At 35.7% G+C, this 27402-nt stretch overlaps 1 protein-coding gene across 1 annotated transcript in view; it reads right to left on the bottom strand.

Moving 5' to 3' along the window:
• Nucleotides 1-1486: 1486 nt before the first annotated feature.
• Nucleotides 1487-27402, bottom strand: part of RAP2A (RAP2A, member of RAS oncogene family) — a 35596-nt gene continuing 9680 nt past the window's right edge. Inside the window, exon 2 of the mRNA XM_032277516.1 lies at nucleotides 1487-5302. Coding sequence (XP_032133407.1) covers nucleotides 5065-5302 — 238 coding nt within the window. The 3' untranslated portion in view covers nucleotides 1487-5064. The remainder of the gene's footprint in view (nucleotides 5303-27402) is intronic.

Below are 27402 nucleotides of genomic sequence, written 5' to 3'. Positions count from 1 at the left end.
AAAGCACATCACACTCAAAATAGTCAGTGTAAAATTGTAAATATGAATCATTCATACCTAAGTCTTTGAAATGGATCTAAGATTTTTTTAATAAAAAATTCTCATAAGCTAAACCAATAATCATTCCTTCAGTTTCTTTATTCCCAACTCATACATATTAAATAGGTCTTCATATTTACTCTTTCAAGCAGCTAGCCCTCTACCTTTTTCTCTGCTGAGAAATCTTGGAGAAATCCTTACAAAACAGGCCAAGGTGAAGACTACTAAGAAAATATAGAAAGAAAGAACACAGCATCTTACCTAGAATAGCAGCAAATCTTTTAAAACTCAATACTTCCATGTTGCGGATGCTGAATATTATCTAAAAATTATTTATATTAAAAAATTAGAAAATATTCAATAATATAAAACCAGTTGAAATTATCCATAACAGATGAAGAGCCACCATGTTTTATTGGTATTTATGTGGCAACATTTTAAATTAAGAATCAAGTAAGAGGTCAACAGCTTCTTTCGGAAGTCTGTGATACTATTCTCTGCTTCACAGATCCTAGAGGTCAGTTGGGTTCCAAATTAGGCAGCACCTTATTCCTTTAGCCATGTATCTTTTCATTCATGAACCTCTAACAAATAGTATAACTTGAGAGAATTTCAAAGTACTATTTTTTAGCCTCAAAGGCATTCTTCCAATTTGGGATTAGATAGGTTTAAATAATTTACCAAAAAAGTTACAAACTCTTGAAATAAAATTTTGAAGTTCTTCAGAAGATATTACTAAAATATAGGCACGTTTTCCTTTAAATATCTGGGATTCTATCATCTACAGTGCCTCTGTTATATTCATTCAAATTATTCTTATAATCTAAACAATGAAGCTTCTCAACTGGTGGAATGCTGCCAGAGGATTTCAGCAGAGTTTGAAGGCAATATAACCAAAAGGAGTAATTTAAATTGGCTTAGGAAATGAATGGGCTCCTTATCAGAGCAGCTGAAGGCTGTATACAATTAACAGCATCTGTCAACGTTCACAGGGCCCCATAAAGAACAAGCAGGCCCTACAGCCTGGAGGCAACCTTCAGCTTCTGGCACCTTCGTATCCATGTGACCTGAAAACAGAATGACAGCTTCAAGCTATCACTAGAAGGATACTGAATCATTTTAGTGATATTGCCAATTAACGTTAATTATTCATAACAATTCTGTTAACCTTAGCATTGGGCTTCAAATTAACCAGCTATCATACAAAATATCATTTGTAGAGATATGTTTATACTTATAATAATTGATTTTTACAATCTTTTTTGTGTTATTTTTAAAGACCATGAAAATTATCTACCTACCTGCCTTTCAATACGATGAACTCTCAATTTAAATCGACTTAAATATTTTTGTATGAGAAGTACTAAATTCATTTTATATGGCAATTTTTAGTTGTTTTGTATATAATTTCTGTCATGCGTATGTACAAAACAAAACAAATCCAGAGTTTCATTAAATAAATTTATTTGTTAAAATAATTTAACTCCAAATACAACTGTTGAATTTGCATTGAGTTATAACTACAATTCATGTTTTAATTGAAATGTCAAGATTTAACAACTGACATTGTTACAAAACAATAAACTGTTGTTCAATTTTAAATGGTCAGTTGTATTAGAGCGCAACAATTAACTGTGAACTATATCTCTGGGAAACCTCAAATCAATAATGATAAGTCTGTTTCCAAAACCCACTGCAGTCATTCTTGAAACCCTGATCAAGATTTAATAGATGCACAATGACATGTTAAATTAAAAAAAAAAAAAAAAAAAAAAAAAACCCCCCCAAGTTCAAATATGTTTGTTGAAGAGAGAAAAATAACAGACCCACCGCTAACAAAAAAAAAATGATAAAAAAAAAAAAAAAAAATGAAAAAAAAAAAAAAAAAAAAAACCCAAACCCACACACACAAAAACCAGCAACAAACAAAGGACTTTCATATTCATACATACACTGACAACATTAACATTCATACTGGAAAACCCTTAAAAACAAATACCAGACAGCCTTAGGCAACATTTCTTTATATAGAAAAGCAAATATCAGTAGTATTACCACAGAAAAGTGATGGCAACTGTAGCAATTCGAGTCAAAAGTTCAGTCCTAATTCTACAAACCAAAGGAGAAAATCATCAAAGCACCTTTCAATAGTTTAAGAAAAGATTTTACGTAATACTTTTGATCAGATGCTGGCTTGTTTTATGAAAGTTGAACAAAATGAAAGGCATCAGTTACCATCACTATCACAGTTTAAAAGAACCCAAAAGTTGCAAGAGCAAAAGAAAAAAAAATTTAAAGATGCTGCCTTTGTATAAAAGTAAAAATAAAAGAAAATCTTATCACAAGAGCTAAAGAAAAAGTGGGTCTTTGGATCAAACCATAATATTTTAAGGCATGTTAGAAAAACTGTCACTTATCTAAGTTGCTAGTCTGATCAGGGCATAAAATAGTGACCCAAGTCAGCTTTCTTCTGTAGCTACTAAGGTTTCTTCTGTAGCCAACAAACGTAATCTTCCTGTTCTTAAGCGTTTTATTTCTATAATATCTCAACACACACATTCATTTGCCAGCTGAGTTATATTGACACCAGATGAATACAAATTTCTAGTTTGAGGATGTCCTTGATCACTAAATATGCAGGGCTGCAGGGAAACACTGATCAGGCAGCCAGAAGGGTTATTATTCACGTCTTTACAGTAAAAGCCCACCTTGTCATCTGACACAAATGTTTTTAACTAGTAATACAACTCAAAATTTGACATCATCTTTTCCACTTTACATTCTCCCATACCTTTCATATTATTTAACCCATTTTCACATCTGCATAGCAAGCCATAATGTCAAACTGTGGGATCTTTATAGATATTTCTATTTTGCAATCTTACTTGTCAAAAATTTCTATTAATTATAGAATTCTAAAGAAAGAATCATTCTGAGAAGTTAGAGGATTTAAAACTCAACCAACACACTAAGAAATATTTTTATTTCAGTAGAGAAATCGTATGTCTTGAATCTCCAATTTCTCTACGTTTGAATCAAACCAACTTTTACGCAGTGAAATTTGTTTCAATAAAATTGGTTAAATTTTTTTGTCCTATATAAACAAGGTGCTTCATAATTGAGGATTATAAAAAATTATACTGAAGAATGTAAACATTCAAAATTCAAAGATTTTTGACAACTATGGCCAGCTTTCATTCACATATGCCTTCAGCTTTCTCATTATGAAAAATACTATCAACCTTTTTTTCTTCATCCTTTAAGCTTAATGCCAGTTATTAAACACTTGGGGGGGCTACCAATGATTTCAAAAAGTATAAAAGACATTTTAATAATTTAAAAGAAAAAACGCTTTTGATACACTATATTCTGCAGTATAGATTCTTAGTATAGGCAATTATCTCTGACTTGTGCCAAATTCTTAGGAACAATAAACACACATGCACACACAAACACGCACTCTTCTCTCAGTTACACATGTAAGACCAGAGGTTACTTGCACAAGACTGTGAAACCAACAAAAGGTGGGGTGGTATACAGATTGCAGGCTCAGTGATATTGCAGTTCCGAAGGCCAAATTCTTCTCCCAAGGCGCAGCTCAAGATAATCTTTTCAGCATTTATAACTGAAGTTAGCTGAAGACCTTTCTATACTTGATTGTAAAACTTATGAATAGGTTTTTCCTGTGCCATTAGTCATGCAAATGATAAATACTTCACGGCTATAAAAACCAAAAATGTCAGAGCTTGAGCACCTTTTCAAAACAAAATATTCACTCCAGCTTTATTTGATACTTCAGTAATCAGGGCAAAATTGTTCTAAGAAAACCTTTATATAATTCTCCAGGAAAATTAAAGATAAAAGGCTTTTGTCCCTTACCTTCCACTCTATAATTTATGTTCTACTTTTATGCCCAAATTATTTCACATAGTTATTCAATTTTTAAAATGCCTGCAATAAAGCTCTGCTACAGCAAACTTGATTTTGAAAGCAGGTTAGCTACAGGTCACACTACAACCATAGCCCTTAAAGGCGAGAAGGAATTTGCTGCTTTAATGAACTTAAAAATGCCAGATATTCATATTGTCCTATGAGGTTTCTGCAAACGGGAACATGTGGATGCAACATGGCTTCATTTTCCTTACATGATGGTACTAGTGTATCTATTAGAATGCTTCTTGTTAATAAGGCTAGGCAATCTCTTCCCATCACAGTTGCTTCCCTCTTGTTCAGTAAAGTTATAAAGACCACCCCTGCTCAGTTAAAAGAGGGTGGGTTTGGAGTTTAATTCTGATCAAACCCTTGTGAAAGCCTCCATTTTCTGTGGCAAAGCAGGTGATTTAACAAATTCTAAAGCTAGACTGTATTTTTACACAACCTGTTCTGACTTTTGCTCTATCAAGGATTGAAGCATGAGTTAGTTCCATGTCACAAATTAGAATAACAGCTACAATTAAGCATCAATTTTGAAAAACAGAAATGTGTTAGCTGAGCAAAGAATCTCTCCCTGTAATGCTGCTGGCAGGTCAGCTGTTATTATCTTACTTGACGGAATACATTGGTTAGAAGCTCTATCCCAATTCCTGAAATTCAGTACTCTTGTAGGAAAATATTTCTCCTTTACTTATTTTTTTAAAGAAGACAAAATATTTTAATTGTAAGTGGTCATAGGAATCTTCTGGTTTCTCCCTTATGGTTATTTTTAATTTATACAATAGTTGCTTCTGTCAACTCAGTGACAATACCATCGTAGCTTTCAAATGAGATCACCCTGTAGATCGATGGACTATGCCTTAAAGTTGCAGATGCAGAAAGGAGACTGAGGACAAATGGTGAAAACTGTAGTTACTGAACCCAAATGTTACTCAGAGATATCAACTGACAATCACTGCTCAATTCTAATTAAGGGCTGCAGTTCTCTGTAGATTAACACCACGCATCTTGCAAGTTCTGCAGAGGAGTAGGTGAGTTTTCTATCACCTACAACACTGGGCAAATCCCATCCAGAACAGCCATATTTGGATGCTATTGTATGTTACATGCCGAACAGCATGGGTCATCTTTGTCAGGCTGAGCAGCATAGTTCATCTGCCTCACAATTTCTGCAAAGAGTTCGTCCACCATTGTTTTACTCTTAGCAGAAGTCTCCATAAAGGGGCAGCCCCACTCTTCAGCAAGGGCTCTGCCTTCATTGGACGATACTTCTCTCTCACTTTCCAGGTCCACTTTGTTCCCAACCAAGATGACTGGCACTTTCTCATACCTATGAGAGAAGAAAGAAAACACACACATACATTGTAATAGCACAAAGTTAAAGAGGTCACGTGTATTTTCATTTTGGGGGATATTCCAACATAAATGGTTTTTTTTTTTTTTTTGAGATGGAGTCTTGCTCTGTCGCCTAGGCTGAAGTGCAGTGGCGTGATCTCGGCTCACTGCAACCTCTGCCTCCCAGTTCAAGTGATTCTTCTGCCTCAGCTTAAAGATAGGCTGATGTTTAAGTCTCAGCTGGGACTACAGGTGCGTGCCACCATGCCCTGCTAATTTTTATATTTTTAGTAGATACAGGGTTTCACCATATTGGCCAGGCTGGTCTCAAACTCCTGACCCCATGATCTGCCTGTCTTGGCCTCCCAAAGTGCTGGGATTATAGGCGTGACACACCGCGCTTGACCCATAAATGGTATCTTTAGTTGCATGAAAATGATTTGTACCACTTGGCTCGATACTTATCTGAGGGCATTTTGAAGCTGCTCTCAGTGGATTATAAAATGAGTTTTATGAAATGATGTTTTTAATTAATCAATTATACATCCTTTAAAATCAATTTATCTTTCCAGATATACTTGGAAAATTATTCTCAGAAACTCAGACTAAATCCTCTTTTTTTCCCATTCTGAGAGATGCTTTTTCAGTTGATCATGTAATACACAGCTCCAATGAGTAAACAACTTATAATTATCAGCATTTTACTATATTCTATGTGTATAAAATTGATCATGTTCTTTCCAATAGTTCTCAAGTAAGAAAAACGCTAGTAGAAATCATTCAAATGGAAGCCATCAAATACAACCACATCCCATCCCTTCAGAAAACTTTTATGGATTAATCGGTTCAAAAAGAAACAATTAGGATTCTTTTAAGACTGACAAGAATTCAGCCCCAATTACTGTAGCTTTTTTGGTTATTTCTCTTTTTCTTCCTAACTAAAATAGATGTCTCTGAGTAAACACGTTTGGAAAAAGCTAAACTAATAAAAATAGTAAGTGATAAGAAAAGAACAAAGAAAAAAGCTCATAAGTCATTTTGGTGCCTAAGACGATTGTGTCTGCAATGGTTACTCCATGTAGCACAGGTCACAACAGACTTGTCAACACTGGTGCTGGCCTGCACGTTGATTTACTATTCTCATTTATGTTTGTTCTAAGAAAGGTTGCTAATATATTTTCACAAGACATTTTAAAAGGCCTTTGTGATTTCAGTATAAATCAGTGAGAGAGAGAGAGAGAGAGAGAGAGAGTGTGTGTGTGTCTGTGTGTGTGTGTGTGTGTGTGTGTGTCTTCCCCTGAGCAGAATGTATTTCTGATTTAAAGGTGGTAAACAGCAAGACTGCACATAAGTGATAACAAATGTGACTGGACACAGCTAATCTATCAGAAGATGAAACCACCCAATGGCCAAGCCTTTGAGGCAGGATGCATAGAGAATTTTTGTCATTCAGGAAACTGGATAATAGGCAGGTGGTAATTGTTTGTTTGCTATAATACTTCCACAGATTTCATCATCCTGTCAAGATGGTTCTCTCCACTTACCCTAACTTGTAAGGCAAACCAAATTCCCAGAAGTCTCACTTTTTTCTTTGACACTGTATCAAATGAAGAATGGTCTCAACAAGAGGGTACACACCAGGCAGTGTGCCATTTGGCAATGTAAAACATGAAAACAACTTAAAAATGAGTGGAAGTAACAACATCAAAGGCAAACCTAGAATTTGGATATTATTTTGTAGGAAATGAATTTGGACAACTTCAATTCATATCAAAGGACTTTATATGAATTTACTGTATACCACTGTACCTTATGATTTCGGGCCTTAGATCACACTGACAGCTCTGAACATAAGACACAAGGATTTTTAACATCCTCTAAGACTCTTACATACAAACAATATGTGCATCCCATGGCCTCTGGGAGGGCAAGTAGCAGTGAAAATAAAGCTGCATTACAAAACACCATATATTTGCAACTTTGCATATAAACCCTCTTGGTCGGCTATCCAGAGAAACTTGATAGGGAGTGGACACTGCCAGTCATGTAAGGACGATGTCAGTTTGCAATTTGTTTTACTTGAAAAATATAATTACATTTCATTTTTCTTATGAGAGTACATACATCACAGTGTGCTTTAAAATGCTCTGCTTGGCAGTGAAGTAACTTAAAAACATTAATAAAATTAAGTAAAACTTATTGACTGAATTTAAGTTAAAAACAAATTTCAGTCTGTCTATGAATAATAAGTGGGAAGACACCACTTTTTATTAGCTGAGATACATATTTTAAGGAATATTTTAAAGTTTAAATACAATATTATATCATGTTTTATATGTGAAATAAGTGTTACACTTTAAGTGCAGGATCTACTAGAATATGTGGATTTTCAAAAATTGCAAAGATATCAAATTATTAACAGTTCTGTGAAAGATATCAAATTATTAACAGTTGTATTGATACACTATTTAAATCAAGAATTTGAATAAATCTTACCAACAACCTGATTCTCAAAACAGCAAATAAAATATTGCAAACACAGTTCCACATGTAACAGCATTTAATAACTGGTAATGTAGATGAAAATGCAGTCAGTATCAGAGAACCTGTTTATTATATCACTAATGTAACTGCCAGTGGGCTTTTCTAAAATCAAGCTAATAAAGACACTAGAGAAATCCACATTAATATTCTCAGAATATTTTTAAACTGAATAATATGTTCAGAAAAAAAAATTACGTACATTTCATAATACCAGACGGTGATAAATTTTGTCTTTCTTTCTGTTAAAATTTGGGACAGCAGAAAAGATTCTAAACTCTGAGTTGGAGGCTCCGCTTCCAGTTCTGCCAATGAGATCATTTCCTTTACATATCTGTATTTCATTTCTTTATCAGTAAAAAAGGAGTAGGAATATCTGTTCCCACTTAACACAGGGTTGCTGTAATGGTCAAATGAGATCATACTGAAAAAAAATCAAGTACTAAATAAGAGCAGGGTGGTTGTTTCTTTCACCTCCTAACTCTACTGATGTGGCCTTGAGAGGCCACGAAGGGTGAAGGAGGAGCTGAAGAAACTGATCAAAGAAGGTAAGGAGCTCCTGAGGGCAAACCGAATCGAGGGTGGCGCTGGGAAAAGAGGCAAAAAAGAGATGGAGTCAAAAACTGTAACAAAGCAGCCACTAGACACTAACCAGGGGCTCCTCCAGTCCCTGCGCTGAGCATCCTGGAGACAGGGGCCCAGGAGAGCAGAAAAGCATTTCCAAACAGCAGGCACTTGGGAGAAAATACTGGCCCCTGTGGAGAAGGCATTCTAAGAAGGCTTTGGGTTGGGGTGACAGAATAGGGTCCCACATGAAGGTAACATTTGGAGAAATCTGGATCCTTCTTAAGAAAGATGGGTGAGAAGTTGAAGGGAAAGAAGCCAAGCCCCGTGTTGACAGTAGATGACTGCACTGCACGAGGAAACTGGTGTTGCTAATATGTTGTAGCAATATGGTGGGTTTTTAAAAAAAACTCAAACAGACTAGGACTGCAGTCCCAGAACTGCCTCTAGCTAGTACTGTGAATTTAGAAGATTAACCTAATCTTGGTTTCCTGAGTTTCTTAAAGTATAAAATGAGCTGGACTGGGTAATTCCTAAGATGCTCTGAAGTTAAAAATCACAACAGACATGGTGGGTCACACCCACAATCAACACATATTATTGGCTAGGTTAATTGCTGAGTGCTTAGAATAACGTCTAATCAACACATATTACTGACTTGGTTAACTGCTGAGTGTTCTAAGAATAACGTCCAACAGGCTGGTCTTTAAGAGATACCAAAGTGCACATTGGGAATAAAGCCAAAAATGTTGGGGGAAATCTCATGAGATCTCATGGGGCCAAAACACCAGGAGGTTTCACTTCTACAAGTAGAGCAGCTACTGCCAGCATGCTCTGACTCAACAGCAGAACTCAAAAATGCACTCATGACCTAAGCAGTTCCATTTCACAGACAACACTGTTCAAGCACAAATATTTGGGATGGCTTTAACTATGTGAATACTGAAGGCTATACTGAAAACTGCCTGAAGTGGCATAAATAGCTAGTAATAATCAATGCATCATGTACTTATGCATCCACTCAACACATGTTTATATGCTAAGGGCTAGCCACCATTCTAGGCACTTATATCTATGGGCAAAGCAAATCAAGATCTGTAATCTCACAGTGCTCACAGTCTATCAGAGGACACAGATATCAACAATAAACATAAGTTAATTCTAGGTTTACAAGAAAAGTGTTAAGTGCAATGGAAAAAAGAAGTGAGGATCAGGCGGTGGGTGTGGAACACAGGTGTCACAATTTCAAATAAGATGATCACAGGCCTCATTGGGAAAGTGGCATATGAACAAAGATGGGAAGGGTCTCAGGGAGGCTGCTCCGTACCATGCAGGTTCTAGGGAAAGGGCATTCTCAGCAGGACATGCCCAAGACCATGCCTGAGCCAGCAAGTGCATGCCTGTTGGTGCAGGGACCAGCTGTGGGATCCATCTCTACAGCCTCCTGCAGGACTCTGGCACTGGAAGAAATGTTCATTTGAGGCTAGACTTCAGGAATTTGGGTGCCAAAAGTGGCCTCAGAAGACAAATCTGGCACTTAAGAGAGAATAACTTAAGAGGGCTGACTCTATTACTTAGGAAGATGAAGCACTTTGTTAGCGAGTGATGACAATGACTTACATGTTCTAATTTCATTATCAGTTTTGTGGGTTGCCTTCATTTTCCTCCTTTTATATTCACATCATTTGGACACAAAGCTAAAGATGCAAAATGCTAAAACTTTCAATGTATGTGTTATTGTTAACCTGATCATGAGGAAGATGCCATCTTGCCTACATCTTAAATGTCAGCAGATGTCTTACCAACTTCATCATATCTTCCTTCAAATTTCCTTTAAGGGCATGACCAGGTCAGACAGTGACTGATGCAGCTCAATAATTTTATTTCTGTGTATAGAGTGTGGACAAACACTTTTTTATTGACAAGAATTTCCATGTTGTTGACTGTATTCATGAACATGATTATAAATGTATAAATAAATTAAACTAGTTCTTTTAAGCAGCTCTGCTTAATGGATTAATGAAACATCAGAAATACTGGCTGTAGCTTCAGTTAGCTGTAGAATGTTAATGGCCTTCTCAGTGACACAGCTTTGTAAAATATCAATAATTCAAAAGCATTCGATGTGTTTATCAAGTTTATTTTCCTTTCTTGTAACTGTCCTGATATGTGTGTATGTATATGTATATGTATTTTATTCTGGTGGTGTCTGAACTTGGCTGACCATCAAAACAACTTGAGAATTTTTTTTAAAGGTAATGATTTCTGGGCCCTATTCCAGAGCTAGTTAATCTAAATCTGTGGGATCAGGACCCAAGAGTCTATTAAAATATGTAATATGTCTGTATCTATAAGCTCTGAAGATGGATTCTGAAGTTCAGCAGGGTTTAGGAATCACTGGCCTCATCTACTACTTTGTAACCCCAAACAATATTCTATGTGTATGGTTTATGGTTCCTTATGTGGCAAGTCCAGACTCAATTCTTTCTTCCCTTCATGTATTCACCAATGATAAACTGTAGACAGATACCACTACTGTCTGTAACTTTACTTTTGAGGCTGCTGCACTGTAGCATATTAAAAAAAGGTCATACGTCATGTGAATTTTAACATGGTTATCTTCTTAGTGATAAGCAGGTTGAAATATAATTCTCTTCGAATTCAGACGTAAGAATCAGAAACGCTTTTCTAAGTCCCCTTGTTCAACTTTTTACCCAATGTTAAAATCATCTACCAAGAGAGTACCAATGCAAAACGTCAAAAAAACTGATGCTTCTATTACTTCCATGATAAACTTACCAAATGGCTTTGTAGCTTATGTCTGAACATTTTTAGTGATGTGGAACTCATACCTAAAGGCAACCCATTTTGTTCTGTCAGTTCTGTTAAATGTGTTTAAAAGTCAGTTTAAAAGTTTACCTGTACATAAAGAACTGTGATCTGTAACACCCTGCCCGTTCTTCTCGTAGATTCTAGTTCTTTTACCCTTTAGAATGTAGAAATCTTTTCCCCAAAATAAATATAGGTCCCTTCTACTCTTGTTCAAATTAAGTAAGTCATGATTTAAAAAAAAAAATGCCTGGCAATACTTAATAGAAAACAGAAAACCCCATTTTTTTTTAACTAATTTGATGTCTATCCTTCCAAATTATTTTTCTATGTATATACATCTCAATATAAGTATAGCTACAAACTTTTACAAAAGATTATACCAATTATATTTAGTAGCCTCAATTTCCACTTAATATTATAGAGCTTTCCATTTTAATAAATAATATGAATCATATTAATGGCTGGGTAGTATTCCATTTTATAGAATCTATATCATAATTTAATTATCTGTCCTCCATTAGTGCATATGAAGGCCCCCACCTCCATTTTTAGCTAACATAAACAGCAATCTGATGAACTATACCTAGAAGTGTGATTTCCGTCTCAAAGGGTGTGAAGAATGTATATATTACATAATATATATTTTACATATGTGTTTATACCTATAATATCTTTTGTATACCCTTTGAGCGAGAAAAATCATGTTCCTAGGTTAGTTCATCAAATTGCCGTGTAAACTCAGACACACACACAGTTTCAGTGAACATCCAGAAATTTATACTGAAACCAATAGTGCTTGAGAGTACCCGTTTCCCTATCCTCAGGATTGATATTTTTAATCTTTTAATAAAGTGTTATGGGAGTTTTAATAACGTGTTATGGGAGTTTTGAAGAAAGAGAACTGTTTTGGTTAGGACTCTAAGGCTTCTACCACAGCTTGCTAGCATGAAACATCAATATTGCTTGTAATGATAAAAACATGAGCTAAATAAGGCTGCCCTCTTTCTCCAACCTGACTTGTTTTGAAGCAACTAAATATTTCATCTTAAAAGGACATTACTGGTAATTTGGCTTGAATAATGAAAGAAAACCACAGTCCTTTGTTCTGATATTCTCTTGGTTTCAGAATGCATATTGAAGATGAACAGAGAAATGTGTAAATATAATGTAAAAAGTAGGGAGAGTAATGATACCAAGAAGATATTCAAAGCTATTAGGAATAGCTCAATCAATAAAATAATCTGCTTTCATAGAAACTGAGTGTTGATATATCAGAACAGATTCCTAATACTTTGATTGTGATGGACCAATTGATGATGGAAATGCAACTTACAGCCATTTTAAATGTTTTATTAAAAAAGCACTTGAGGACTTCTATTGTGGCCAGGATAGCATAAGCCCATTAAAGTCCCTATCTCCTGCTGATTACAGAAAAAAACTCAGGACAAAATACAAAAAAAACGATTACCAAAGAACTCTCTACTAAAGAGAAAAAAGGCAGTTTGGGAAAGAGAACCAACACCTGAAGAAAGAGACCTACATGCAAGTGAGCTTCCTGGTTTTCCCTTCTTTTTTCTTGTGTCCTTGAGCTGAGGGTGGGCACTCAGTGGTGCACACAGACAACTGAACTCTGGGAGACAGTCTTTAACCAGAAGATCAGAGTAAAGGGGGCCCTCCAAGCTTAAGTATGAGTGTGGGCTGAAAACCCTCACTTGTTTTTTTCCTTCTTATTTCACAGCTCACCTAGAGTGAGTGATAGCAGAGCTGGGGCAGTAGGCAGTGCCAGTAGCTAAAACTTCATTAGAAATCTGTCTGACTAGAGAAACTGGGAAAAGAGCGCCATAAGTCCCAGAGAGGGTAGGAGAAATCCCTAGTGTATTTCCTTCTCTTTTTCTCTTCCCATTTTACCAGAAAGATGACCCCAATTGCAAGAACCGTTTGGCAGTGCAGAAAGCTAAAACTTTGAAACATCATGTTTCTGGCTAGACCAAAAACGGGCTCTTGCGGTCTAAAAAGTACAGGAGGAATCCCAGATATCCTTCCAGAGAGGAGAAAGCTAGAGAAAAATATTCCCTAATTCTGTGTATGAATCAACATTAGCTAATATGAACTGTGTATGAGTGGGAAGACTCAAGGCAGTGTAACAAAGGTTAAAGAACTGAACTAAAATTTAAACCACTACCCATGTTTCAGACTTGCCACTGAGTGGTATATATGCACAAGACAGCATAGGTAAAGGCTTTGAAAATTGGACTGACATTAGAATCATCTTCCAAACAAGGAGAAGGTTTGTAGTTTGAACCTCAGTGTGTTGGCTATCAGCTACAAGGAAAAAAGAAATCTACATTTTCCAGAGGATTGTAATAGGACCCAGAGACTGAGCAACATAATACTAAAAATACCCAACACAATATAAAATTACCAAACATGCAAAGACCCAGAAAAACTAATTCTCAAGGGTAAAAACTATCAATAGAAGTCATATGACCTAGATGCTGAAATTATCAGACTTTAAAGAAGCAATTATATCCATGCTCTATGAGGTACAGGTAAACACTCTAGAAATGAACAGAAAAATAAAATGCTCTTAAAGTATAATAAAAAAGAACCACATGAAAATTTTAGAACTGAAAATTATAATATCTGAGATAAAATATTCAATGCATAAGAAGATTGTACATGACAGAAGAATCAGTGAACTTAAAAATAGATCAACAGAAATGATCTAATTTGAAGAAAAAAGATTGAAAAAAATCAAGCTACCAATGACCTTCTTCACAGAACTGGGAAAAACCACCTTAAACTTCATATGGAACCAAAAGAGAGCCTGCATAGCCATGTCAATTCTAAGCAAAAAAAACAAAGCAGGAGGCATCACACTACTGGACTTCAAACTATACTACAAAGCTACAGTAATCAAAACAGCATGGTACTAGTAGCAAAACAGAGATACAGACCAATGGAACAGAGACCTTGGAGGCAACACCACACATCTATAACCAACCAATCTTTGACAAACCTGACAAAAACAAGGGGAAAAGGAGTCCCTGCTTAATAAATGGCGTTGGGAAAACTGGATAGCCATGTGCAGAAAGCAGAAACTGGACCCCTTCCTGACACCTTACACTAAAATTAACTCCAGATGGATTAAAGACTTAAACATAAGACCTAATACCATAAAAACCCTAGAAGAAAATCTAGGCAAAACCATTCAGTATGTAGGTGTAGGCAAGGACTTCATGACCAAAACACCAAAAGTATTGACAACGAAAGCCAAAATAGACAAATGGGACCTAATCAAACTCGACAGCTTCTGCACAGCAAAAGAAACAGTCATTAGAGTGAATCGGCAACCAACAGAATGGGAAAAAATTTTTGCAATCTACCCATCTGACAAAGGGCTGATATCCTGAATCTACAAAGAACTAAAACAGATTTACAAGAAAAAAACAAACCCATTCAAAAGTGGGCAAAGGACATAAACAGACACTTTACAAAAGAAGACATACATGAGGGCAACAAACATATGAAAAAATGCTCATCATCACTGGTCATTAGAGAAATGCAAATCAAAACTACATTGAGATACCACCTCACGCCAGTTAGAATAGTGATCATTAAAAAATCTGGAGACAACAGATGCTGGAGAGGATGTGGAGAAATAGGAACGCTTTTACACTGCTGGTGGGAGTGTAAATTAGTTCAACCATTGTGGAAGACAGTGTGGCCATTCTTCAAGGACCTAGAAATAGAAATTCCATTTGACCCAGCAATCCCATTACTGGGTATATATCCAAAGGATTATAAATCATTCTACCATAAGGACACATGCACATGAATGTTCACTGCAGCACTGTTTACAATAGCAAAGACCTGGAACCAACCCAAATGCCCATTAATGATAGACTGGACAGGGCAAATGTGGCACATATACACCATGGAATACTATGCAGCCATCAAAACGATGAATTCATGTCCTTTGTAGGGACATGGATGACCCTGGAAACCATCATTCTCAGCAAACTGACACAAGAACAGAAAATCAAACACTGTATGTTCTCACTTATAGGTGGGTGTTGAACAATGAGAACACATGGACACAGGGAGGGGAGCATCACACACTGGGGTCTGTAGGGGGGAAATAGGGAAGGGACAGCACAGGGTGGGGAGTTGGGGAGAGATAGCATGGGGAGAAATGCCAGATATAGGTAATGGGGAGGAAGGCAGCACATCATACTGCATGTGTGTACCTATGCAACCATCTTGCATGTTCTTCACATGTACCCCAAAACATAAAATACAATTTAAAAAACTGAGAAAAAGAAAAGAAAAAATAAATAACAGAACTATGTTAAGGTACAGTATAATCAAATCATTTAAAACTAGAGATAAAGATAAATTCTTGAAAGCGGCCTAAGAAAACAAATGCATTACATATAGGAGAACAAACAAAATGACTGAAAATTTCTCATCAGAAACCACAGATGCCAGACGATAGTAGAATAATCTTTACAAAACTAAATGAAAAAAACAACAAACCCTGTCAACACAGAATACTGTATCAGCAAAATATCCTTCACAACTAAAGGAAAATAATATTCTCCAGTGAAGGAAAGCTAAGAAAATTTATCACTAGCAAATCTATTGTAAAAGAAATACTACAGAAAATTCCTTGGGCTGAAGGAAAATGGTATCAAAGCAATCTTGCAATTTTAGGAATGAGGAAAGAAAAACAGAAATAGTAAATACTATGTAAATATAAGATTATATAAATATAAGATTATTTTATGTAAATATAAGATTATTTTTTCCTCAAGTTCTTCACAATATGTATAAACATACAAAAAATTATAACATGGTCCTTTTGGGGGTTTTGATACAGTAGATGTAACATATACAAAAACTCTAGAAAGCAGAGACCTACATGGTTGTAAGCTCTTTACATTTTACCCTAAGTAGTACAATACAAACTCTAAGTAGACTGTGAAAGGCTAGGTATTTATATTGTAATACTTAGAACAACCATTTTAAAAAATATAAAGGACAACAGATAAAGTGGAATGCAACAAATTATACATAATCCAAAAGAAGGCAGAAGAGGGGGAAGAGAAAAGAAAAAAAGCAAGTGAAAAAATAGAAAACAAGCAGTAAAATGGTGGGCCTAATTGTAGCATATTAGCAATCACATTAAATGTAAGTTTAAACACATGAATAGAGAGTTTCAGACTGAATTTATAAAAAAAGACCTATATATATGTTATCAAGAGGAAATCCACTTTAAACACAATAAATAAGTTAAAAGTAAAAGGATAGAAAAAGATATACCATGTAAACACTAACCAAATTAGAGTTCATTAAAATTAAAATTTTTGCTCTGTGAAACACTTGAGAGGATAAAAGGACAAACTACAGACTTGGAGAAACTTCAAAACATCTATCTGACAAAAGACTAGTATTTAGAAAATATAAAGATCTCTCAAAACTCAATAGTAAAAACAAACTATCCAATTAGAAAATTGACAAAAGCCATGAATAGACATTTCAATGAAGAGGATGTAGATGGCAAATAAACACTTGAAAAGATGTAAACATCATTTGCTATTATTATAATGGCTAAAATAAAAAATAGTGACAACACCAAAATGCTGGTGAGGATGCAAAGAACCCAGATACATTGCTGCTGGAATGTAAAATTAGCTACTTTAGAGAAGTGTATGGCAGCATAAAATTAACCATGTAATTATCATGAGTGAAAAACTACACCCTTGGGCATTTAACCCAGAAGAAGACTTATGGTCACATAAAAATCTGTACACAAATGTTTATGGGTAAAAATCAGAAACGATGATGTCCTTCTTCAAGTAAATGGTTAAACAAACTGCAGTTAATCTATATCAGTACTACTACTCAGCAATAATAAGGAATGACCTATGATACACACCACACCTTGGATGGATCTCCAGGGAATTTGGCTGAGTGAAAACGGCCAATACCAACAGGTTACATACTGTATGATTTCACTTGATATAACATTCTTGAAGTGGCAAAATTATAGAAAAGAGAACAGACCAGTGGTTGACAGGGACTAAGGATGAGGAAGGGGAATGGAGGGAAGGAGAGAAGTAAGTGTGACTATAAGGCAACATGGGAGATCCTGTAGTAATGGAAATGTTCTGTATCAAGGTCAATATTTTGTTTGTTATACTGTACTACAGTTTTGCAAGATGTTACTCCACTGGGGAAAACCGGGTAAAGAGTACATGGAATTGATCATTTCATAAAACTGTATGTGAATCTGTAATTTAAAAAGGCTAATTTAAAAATTACATATGTAATTTATGCTTTATAATCAAAATGATTAAAGGAATATTTAAGTACAAAAAACGAAGCTTTAAGTACAATTAAGTTCCCAGACAGTGCAAAAGGCAAAGAAAAAAAGACCAAACAAAAACTATAAACATAACTTATAAAGAGTTTTAAAATGTAAGGGTTATGGATACCAGGTTAATCTACACATAGAATTCAAACATATTAGAATTAGAAAACAATTAGAAAATCATTTAAAACAAACCATTTACAGTAGCACCAAATAACTGCAAATACTAAAAATAACCTAGTCAAAGATGTAAAAGACCTTTACAACAAAAATTACAAAACAGTGCTTACAGAAATATAAAAATAATAAATAAAATGAAAGATATATGATATTTACTGACTGGAAGATACAATATTATTAACACATAATTTCTCCACAAACTGACTTATGGATTCTATGCAATCCCAATCAAAATGCCAGAAGGTACGGGGGGAGGGGTGTGTGTGTGACTGATTTTTGAAAATGTAAAGGATTCTACAGAAATGCAGAATACCTAGAAGAGCCAAAGCAAATCTGAAGAACAAAGCTGGAGGATTAGACACCAGATATCAATACTTACTATGAAGCTACAAAAATTAAGACTGTGGTTTAGGCATAAGAAGGGAGAAATGCAAAAATAGGACAGAATAGAGAGCCCAGAAACAGACTCACACAGACAGATTTGCCTGACTTATGACAAAGGTACACCTACAGTTCACTGGGGAAATGGTCCTCTATATAAATGATGCTGGGTTAACTGAACAGCCATCTGCAAAACAAAACAAACAAATCCCTTTACCCCCTATCTCACACCACCCATACAAACTAATTAGAGATGGATCACACAACTGAAGTCAGGTAATAATACTTCTAGAAGTAAATATGCAAAATGGATCTTCAGAACCTTGAGGTAAAGAAAGATACATTAAACAGGACATAAAAAGGAACTAACCATAAAAAGATTTTTAAAATTTGAGTTCATTAAATTACTAATTTATGCTCATTAAAAGACACTAGGTGAGTGAAAATGTAAGTCAAAGATTGGGGAAAAGTATGTGCAATACATACATCTAATAAAGAACTTGTATCTAGAATGTATAAAGAATTTCTACAAACTATGAAAAAAGATAATCCAATGCTTAAAATGGGCAAAAGACCTGACTGGGTATTTCTCCAAAGAAAATACCCAAATGGCCAGAAAGCATATGAAAAGGTACTCCACACCATTATGTACCAAGAAAACAAAGACGAAAATCACAATGAGATTCCTAGAATCCTATCAGATTGGCTAAAATTAAAATGACTGACATGATCAAATGTTACTCAGGAAGTGGAATAATTGTAACTCTTGCTAATTACAAGAATAACCAGTTGATTATAACTACTTTGAAAAATCAGTTGGTAGTATACATTAGTACTGAACAAATGTACTTATGATCCAATAATACTACACCAAGAGAAAGTATACACATATTCATCAAAAGATATATACTAGAATGTTCTTAGTAGCATCATTCAGAATAACCCCTACCTAGAAACCATCCAGATGCCCCATCAACAGAACAAATAATGAAATCCTGGTATATTCATGCAAGGGGCATCTTGCACCTCAATTAAAGAGAATTAACTACTGCTCCATGCAGCAACACGGATGAATCCCACAGAGGATGCTGAATGATGGAAGCCAGAGGTTCAATACTAGGCACGACTCATTTATGGTGGTCTCTGAGTAGGAAAGTGGCTGAAATAGAACATGAGGCAGCCTGCTTTGTTGCCTGAAATGTCTGTTCATCTTCATCTGGGATTTGGTTACATGGTGTACACATTGCTGCTGTATACCTACAATTTGTGCACTTTATTGCATAAAAGTTATACCTCAATTAAAGAAAAATCAGTAAGATAATAAACAATTTCCTCATTAAAACAGGAAAAGTAAAATAACCTTCAAGACAAATTGCATGTACATGCATGTTGGTTATGTGTTTACATCACGTAAGGCGTATCATTAAGTTGATCAGTGAGTTTATTACTCAGCACAATATCACTAACCAATTTTAAGCTTCTGTATAATGCAATACTGCTTAATTTATATCCAAAACTGGCTAAAGACCGAAATCATTAACGAATATTAACACTGAAATACAACATGTTATTAGAAATAAAACAATAATTCTAAATATTTTCTTCACTATTAGATCTATATATTGCATCCAACTGACCACAATGTTCTTTGGGCATATCAAGATGTCAGAATACCTCAAAAAATCCATGTTAAGGAAAAGGAATATAATAATAACTACATTTAATCTGGCTTTTTATTAGAAATGGAGATTCTCCATTATAAAGTGCCAGTAATGTGTTATTTGTGAGGAAGTGTTTGCAACTAGAAGCCCCAAACCTTATCATTTAGAAACCAAATGCAAAAAACCTATCTGAATAAACCAATTGATTTTTATTTTTTAAAACTTAATATCCAAGTCATCCAAAATAAGTTGGAGGAAAGTTGCTGTTGATCTATATTTGATACTTGAATGTGTAGCTAGAATGTAGATTTTCATCAAAAATATATCATTTAAAAATCTGTCAACGAAGCATGCTTTTTACATAATTTAAACAGTAAGGAAAACTCAAGCTTGGGCAAATAAATGGAGATCACATAGCTTTCATCTATCAAAGGTGAAAAGGCATTCAGATACACAACATCCATTTCATCTTTAGTGAGAACTGAAATCTGAAACCTGTGCGTTAAAAAACAGGCCTGACTATTGTACTTGAAAAGATTAAATTGAGTCAATTACTCAGGAATAGGCAAGTTATTTGAACTGCTACCTAAATTTACATCTGGATTAAATTATAGTGTATATCTTTTTGCACTCCTTCATTTTTAGAATATTTGGCAAAATGTTGATGAATGAAAATTTAGTACACAAAGTTCAATTACGACTACTTTTTTAAAGCTACCTCTGAATGAAGAAGATTTAAATAAAGATGCTTCAGAGCTATGAAGAGCTAAGATTTTTAGGAACTTTTAAGTTATGAACAGAAGAGTATTTATCCTGGGAGATTTTTCTATTGTTGTAATAAGACCTTAGAATATTTCTCATTTCTAAATCACTCAGTACACATAATACTAAATTTAAAAGACCCAAAACACAGGATCTCTGTAATACAGCTTTCTAGAAAACTCAGGTGATGAGACCAACAGAATTAGCATTTCTTCTCCCCAGCAATAAACAACTCAGAAGAGGAAGAGGAGCACATTCATTATTCATGGCATGTTGTAACTGGTTGGTTCAACTGGCATGAGATTGACTGGTGATGCCTATTAAAAAGGTCTTTTCACCTGAACCAGGAGAAATAACATGTGACATGGAAAAAAAACAATAAAACAAATGCACAATGAAGAAAAGAGCTGAAAACTATCATTGTTGTCAGAGGTTATGGTCCTCAACAGCAGCCAGTGGAGAATGATGAGTTACATTTTGTCAGAGTTCAAGCCAACACTGAAATGGAAGAAGTCAGAAACAGATAGTTATAAGAATTTACTGTGGGGCAGGGAAAGAGAGAGTGGATGGTAAGCAACAGAGTGTCCAATAGTCTTTTTGCATGATCAGGTATAATGAGAGGCTGCAACAACAGTTCTAGTCCAGTAGTGATTACAGGGATGGACAGAGCAGGAATTACTGGATATGAGGAAATCTGTCCCATCATTTTTACTCCCACTACAAAAACCCTTTCATTTCCAAAATAACTCATACCTGAGACACTGCAACAGTCTCCTAACTGGTCTCACCTCCAATTTTCCACCCTTCTACTCTCTCCTATGCTACTTCCGTAATAATGATCTTAAAACACTGCTTTTTCAGTCATTCCCCAACCACTATCCTATAAAACTATGTAGTGGATCTACAATGACTAAAGGACTATCTAAGCAGACAAGGAGGGTTTCCAGGGTTTACAAGAATTTCATCAACTTGAGCAATCAGCCTCTTATACAGCCTCCTGCCCTGCAGCCTGAGTGAAATGTGGTCACCTTGTTGGTCTAAACTATCTCCTGAAAGACCCCTGCAACTTACCATGCTACAGTCCTCACTGTGGGAGGGGCTACAGTTTCATTACCATAACATGAGACCTATGTGCTGGCATGATGGCTCACTGCATCTGTGCATCTGGGATCCCTCCTTATATTCAAGGTTGCACCCTTCTCCCCTCTCCATTGCCCCATAAAACCCTCCTGTCACTTTTCCTTAGGGAGGCACTGCCTTGGAGAATCCGCCCAGTGTCCTACTTACTAGCACCAAGTAATAAAACTCATATTGATCAAAACCTACATTCCCATGGGGAGTTCTTTGTTACTGATCAAGTGAGTGAACCTGGGTTTTTTTTGGGTAAATCATTTCTAGATTAACAGTCCATGCCAACCGCAATTTGGTCACTGGTGAAAATTAAGATGAAGTGTACCACAAGGGAGAGAGAAAGCGAGCTGGATCTAGACTAGAGGACTTAGAAATAAGTCCCAGCTCTGCCTCCTTGGATATGTCATGAGCTTTCTGAGCCTCAGGTTCCTTATTTGTGAAACAGAAATATTAATATTGATACTTAGGCATTATGTTAAGGAAGATGATAGTGATGACTTTACTAACAGCTAGCATCTGCAGGGGGCTGAGTGTGTGTTAAGACACCACACTAGGGCGGGGCGCAGTGACTCACGCCTGTAATCCCAGCACTTTGGGAGACCAAGGCGGGTGGATCACGAGGTCAAGGGATCGAGACCATCCTGGTCAACATGGTGAAACCCCGTCTCTACTAAAAATATAAAAAATCAGCTGGGCATGGTGGTGCGTGCCTGTAATCCCAGCTACTTGGGAGGCTGAGGCAGGAGAATTGCCTGAGCCCAGGAGGCAGAGGTTGCGGTGAGCTGAGATCACGCCATTGCACTCCAGCCTGGGTAACAAGAGCGAAACTCCGTCTCAAAAAAAAAAAAGACACCACACTAAGCCGTTTATGTGAATTAATCAGGTACTATGGACACTGTAAAATACAACAGGAATGAGAATTATCCTTTTCTCCTTTCTCAAATCGTCTGTAAGGCAGTTCTAGAACCTTAATGGTGATATAGAATCTTGTGGTGATATAACTGCAAAAATGTATAAAAACTGTTATTTAGTGTTTTATCTCCTATCTCTGGCTTCCATTCCTCTGGCCAAGGATGGCCAAAACTAATCATCTGGTCTGAAAAGCATTAAATCTTGTAGAAAAGATTTGAGAAAAACAGGATACCTTTCCCTGTAATGTCTAATACGTTCTTTTCCAAACAGAAGTAGCTTTCTTTACTCTATTCATCTTCCTGCTGTAAATACTGCTAAGTCAAGTCACTAGCTGTGAAACACGGCTCTGAAGGCCTAGTTAAGACAAAGTGTGATAATAAAAAAAGAAAATAACCAGCAACTCTGAGTAGTATAAGGAGTTGTACGCTAAAGTCTTGTTTTTGCCTGAAGCCAGCTGTGCTACCTTTGAAGTTACATCTGGGACCTGAGGAAGGCAAAGGCCATGAATGTTTTATATGCAGCTGTATCCCCCAGTGCTGGAATGAGTTCTTGACACTTATAGACACATAAAGTAGAATGAGATAATGAAGTGATGGTTTTCAAATCTGACAGTTTTTTCATGTAGTCCTTAGTGTCTAGAGTAACAAAAATGTCATGAAATCAATGCAAACATGTCCATGGCCACAAGGCTAAAAATGTATTTTTGGATGTACGCTATCTAAAATGCTTTATTATTTTTCTTTATCATGCCTTGCATTAGACACTGAAAGACTTAAATTGATTTGATGCACAAGGGGTGTCCAGAGATCTGGGGGCTGGAGGGAAACTGTCAAAATACAGAATGCAGGAATCTTATAAATTCAACAAGTATTTACTAGCTATTTTCTGTGTCAGAGCTGGATATCAAAATTGAAGCAGAGCACCACCAAATAATGGACTCTTTGTTAACAGAAATTAAATGGTATAATCAATTACTTTTATAAACAATACACCCTGTGAGTAGAGTGAAGGGGGAGGAGACAATACAGACTATAAGTAAAAACAGTTACAAAGGGCACATACATACATACATTTGGATTTTCTGCTGAAAGTAAGCCATAATATACTATATTCTTAATAAAATTAAATGTGATCTTCAAAGTATAGTTAGGCATGCATGGGTGGGAGTGGTCAAATGACATCGGGCAGATCAATTGCAAGGGCAATTGGTAGGTGCTCCATAAATTTGCCACATTTTAAGAGTTTATTCAATCATCTTCAATAAATATTTTTTTAAGATCTTCACAAGGAAACCCAAAGTATCAACGGTACTCTTACCAAAATAATTTCTAAAATAACATGTTTATCTAAAAATGTGTTATTGTTCCAGATAACTACTGCTGCATAAAGCTATCCCAAAACTTAGAAGCTTAAAATAACCATTTTACTATATTACATGATGCCCTGGGTCAAGAATTTGGGCAGAACTCAGCTGGGCGGTTCTTCTGCTCTACATCATATTGACTGGGGTCACTCAGAGGTCTTTAGTTATAGTGGGCAGGGCTGGACTGGAGAGTCAAAGATGGTATCACCTGAGACCTGGCATGTTGGGAGGAATGGCTGGAAGGGAGCTCCCTCCACCTTTCAATCTAGCCTCCAGGCCTCTCTGTGAATTTTCCAGCAGCATAGCTGGGCTTCCTATGTGGTAGCTCAGGGCTTCACGAAACCAAGGTGGCTTCTGTTAGCCTTCTCAGAGATTAGGCCCCAAATTGGTTTAGTATCACTTCCACCATACTGTACTGATCAACGCAGTAACAGGTCAGCACAGACTCAAAGAAAGAGGAAACATCCTACTTCTCAATGGGAGTTGTGTCAAAGAATCTGCTGCCATCTTTAATCAAGAACATTTAGTAAAAAAGACGTCATCTTTCAAAATTAAGCAATATTTCCAGTTTATGAGGATTTGCTTACCCAAATTAACAGAAGCAATAATAAAGGATGCTGGCCAGGTCAAAGAAAGATACTGTTTATTTAAACAAGGTATCGCAAAAATACATGCACAAATGGGATTTGAACTGTCATGATTAAAAAAAAAAAAAAAGAGAGAATTTGAGGTAACAGTCTATAGGGATCATAAAATTTACTGCCCACACTGAGATATGTTTGAGATGGAAAGAGGTACTGTAAATAAATGTAAAGAACAACACGCATAGACCTGAACTCTCCCAGATAAAAGAGACACACAGTCACCTTTGGAGAAAAGGGAATAGATTGAAGCAGTGGTACTTATTCAAAGGAAAATAGACACGTGATTGTTAAAAAGCCACTCACTGTGGCCTATAAAGAAAAGCTTCAGGACTCATTACTTAGTAGGATATGCTGATGCAAGCAACGGAATACATTTCCTTCCTTCCATAAATGTACAAGTATTGCCTTCAATAAAACCAAATGATGTGCTGAAGGTGGCCTTAGGAATAAACATTTTCTGTCATCAAGAGTAGCCTTTTAAAATGTATACACTTCTGGGAGGCATCCTACCATAATTAAGGTACTGATTTGTTCACCAAGGATGGTAAGTAAGCACATAGCATCCTGGCTGCCTGTCTCAGGACAAATGCTGCTGGTGGATCACAGCATTCCCCCAACTAAGCCCACACCCAACAGCTGCATCTATTGAGATAATGCTCTGTTTACATCCTTCTTTAATAAAGGTAACAGCACTCCATAACTAGTTGGCCATTTGAGAGCAAGAACAGACACAGGGTTTATGCAAACATTATAGTACCTTAATGCTAGACCATTGTAAAAAAGTTTTGTTTATTGGTATTATGCATAAATGGAATTGACCATCAAGAAGTTATTTTCTCATCTTTTGCTCTTAAAAAATAACTAAAATTAAGTCTAGTTCATTCTCTCGTTAGCTTTCATTTATATATGTACATATTTTGCTACTTAAAATAGGAATTCAGTCCTTCACTTTACCAATCAACATTACTGACTGCCAAAGTTTGTTTAGACTGTTGGTTCACAAAATAGAAAAAGAAAGTAGTAGAGTATAAGTGGATCATTGCGGGGGGAAGAAATTATATTTTAGATATAGGGAGGATAAAAATGTACTAAATACACTGGTGTAGTCTGAATGCTTGTCTCCCGAAAATTCCTAGGTTGAAATTTAATCCCCAATGTGATATAATGAAGAGGTGGGGACTTTAAGAAGTGATTCGGTCATGATGAATGGGATTAATGCCCTTATAAAAGGGATTTGAGGGAATCATTTTGCCCCTTACACCATGTGAAGATGCAGCAAGAGGCACCATCTGTGACACACAAATTTTGCTGGTATCCTGACTTTGGATTTCCTAGCACCTAGAACTGTCAGCAATACATTTCTATGGTTTATAAATTACACAGTCTTAGGAATTTTGTTACAGCAGCCTGAACAGACTAAGACATATACAAAAAAGGCAATTATATATAAATATATAATTGTTGTCATTAGTCTTATAGACAAAATTCTGAATTTCCATAAGCTAAAATGAATAAAAAATTCCTTAGAAAAAGGTCTCCTAATAAGAGCTATGCTTTTGGTGGAAAAATATTTTAAAGCTTAAAAATCAAATTTTCTTATCACACTGCATATGTGTACCTATGCAACAATCTTGCATGTTCTTCACATGTACCCCAAAACCTAAAATGCAATTAAAAAAAAATCAAATTTTCTTAAAAAATATATTTCTGTATGACTCAATACTGCAAAATATATACCCATTTATAGGACATTTTGGCACACCAGAAGGACAAAGATAGTATCTTGTACAATTTATTCTGCATAATGCCCAAGGCAATGCTATGTAAATGAGGTGGCTTAAATGTTATTACTTGATGTTGGCAGTGATCACTTTTATACAAAGACAAAACTTCTCAAATTGATTTATTAAAAGGCTCTGCCAACACATTACTATATGTAGCTAGCCATAAAGATCATTAAAATTATCTTCACTCCATGCGTAAAATTTATTATTCATAAAGAGGTCTAATATTGTTACTAACTTTTTAAAAAGAGAAGTGTTAACAAATACTTATATGCTGATTGCTTTTGATATCACGTTTTAATATTTAAAATATGTGTATTAAAAATCATCACAATTACTCCTAACTCATAAAAATTTATTGCCACCATTTGTAGCCAACATGTTTATTTCTCTAGGGAAAGGCAAAGACACAAAGCACTCAAGGTCTATGCTGTAAGTTCTATAACATAATGTTAGAGCACTTAAAACACAGAGGAGAAAGCAATGGGAAAAACAAATGTTATACTATACTAGGTATATAATTCATTTGAATATAGTAAGACAACTGAGCCTAATTCCTAAGAAACCACCTGGAACTAAATAGATAAAAGGTTGAGTTTCATTCCAATTTGTGATTGTTGGTGACACTTTATCATTGATATTTTAGGTTTACTATGTAAAGAAACACTTTACGTTCATGACGTCATGAGTTACATAATACCCATATTACAGATGAGGAAATTAAAATGCAAGGAATGTCAGCTTGCTCCTACTAACTAGTAAGTGCTGGAGCTTGGCATTAATGAGATTAACATTCGCTGTCTTCATAGATGAGACGATAAGTATATACAATCAAATATTTGAGAATTATAATATATTTAGTATTTATAATGTTCACTGGAAACCTAAAGATGAATGAATTTAGGACCAGGGGCAGTGGCTCAGGCCTGTAATCCCAGTGCTTTGGGTGGTTGAGGCAGTTGGA

This window comes from Sapajus apella, unplaced genomic scaffold (assembly GCF_009761245.1).
Source record: "Sapajus apella isolate SASKATOON/1434 unplaced genomic scaffold, GSC_monkey_1.0 scaffold9, whole genome shotgun sequence".
Lineage (NCBI taxonomy): Eukaryota > Metazoa > Chordata > Mammalia > Primates > Cebidae > Sapajus > Sapajus apella.
This window is presented reverse-complemented; position numbering and strand designations above follow the sequence as displayed.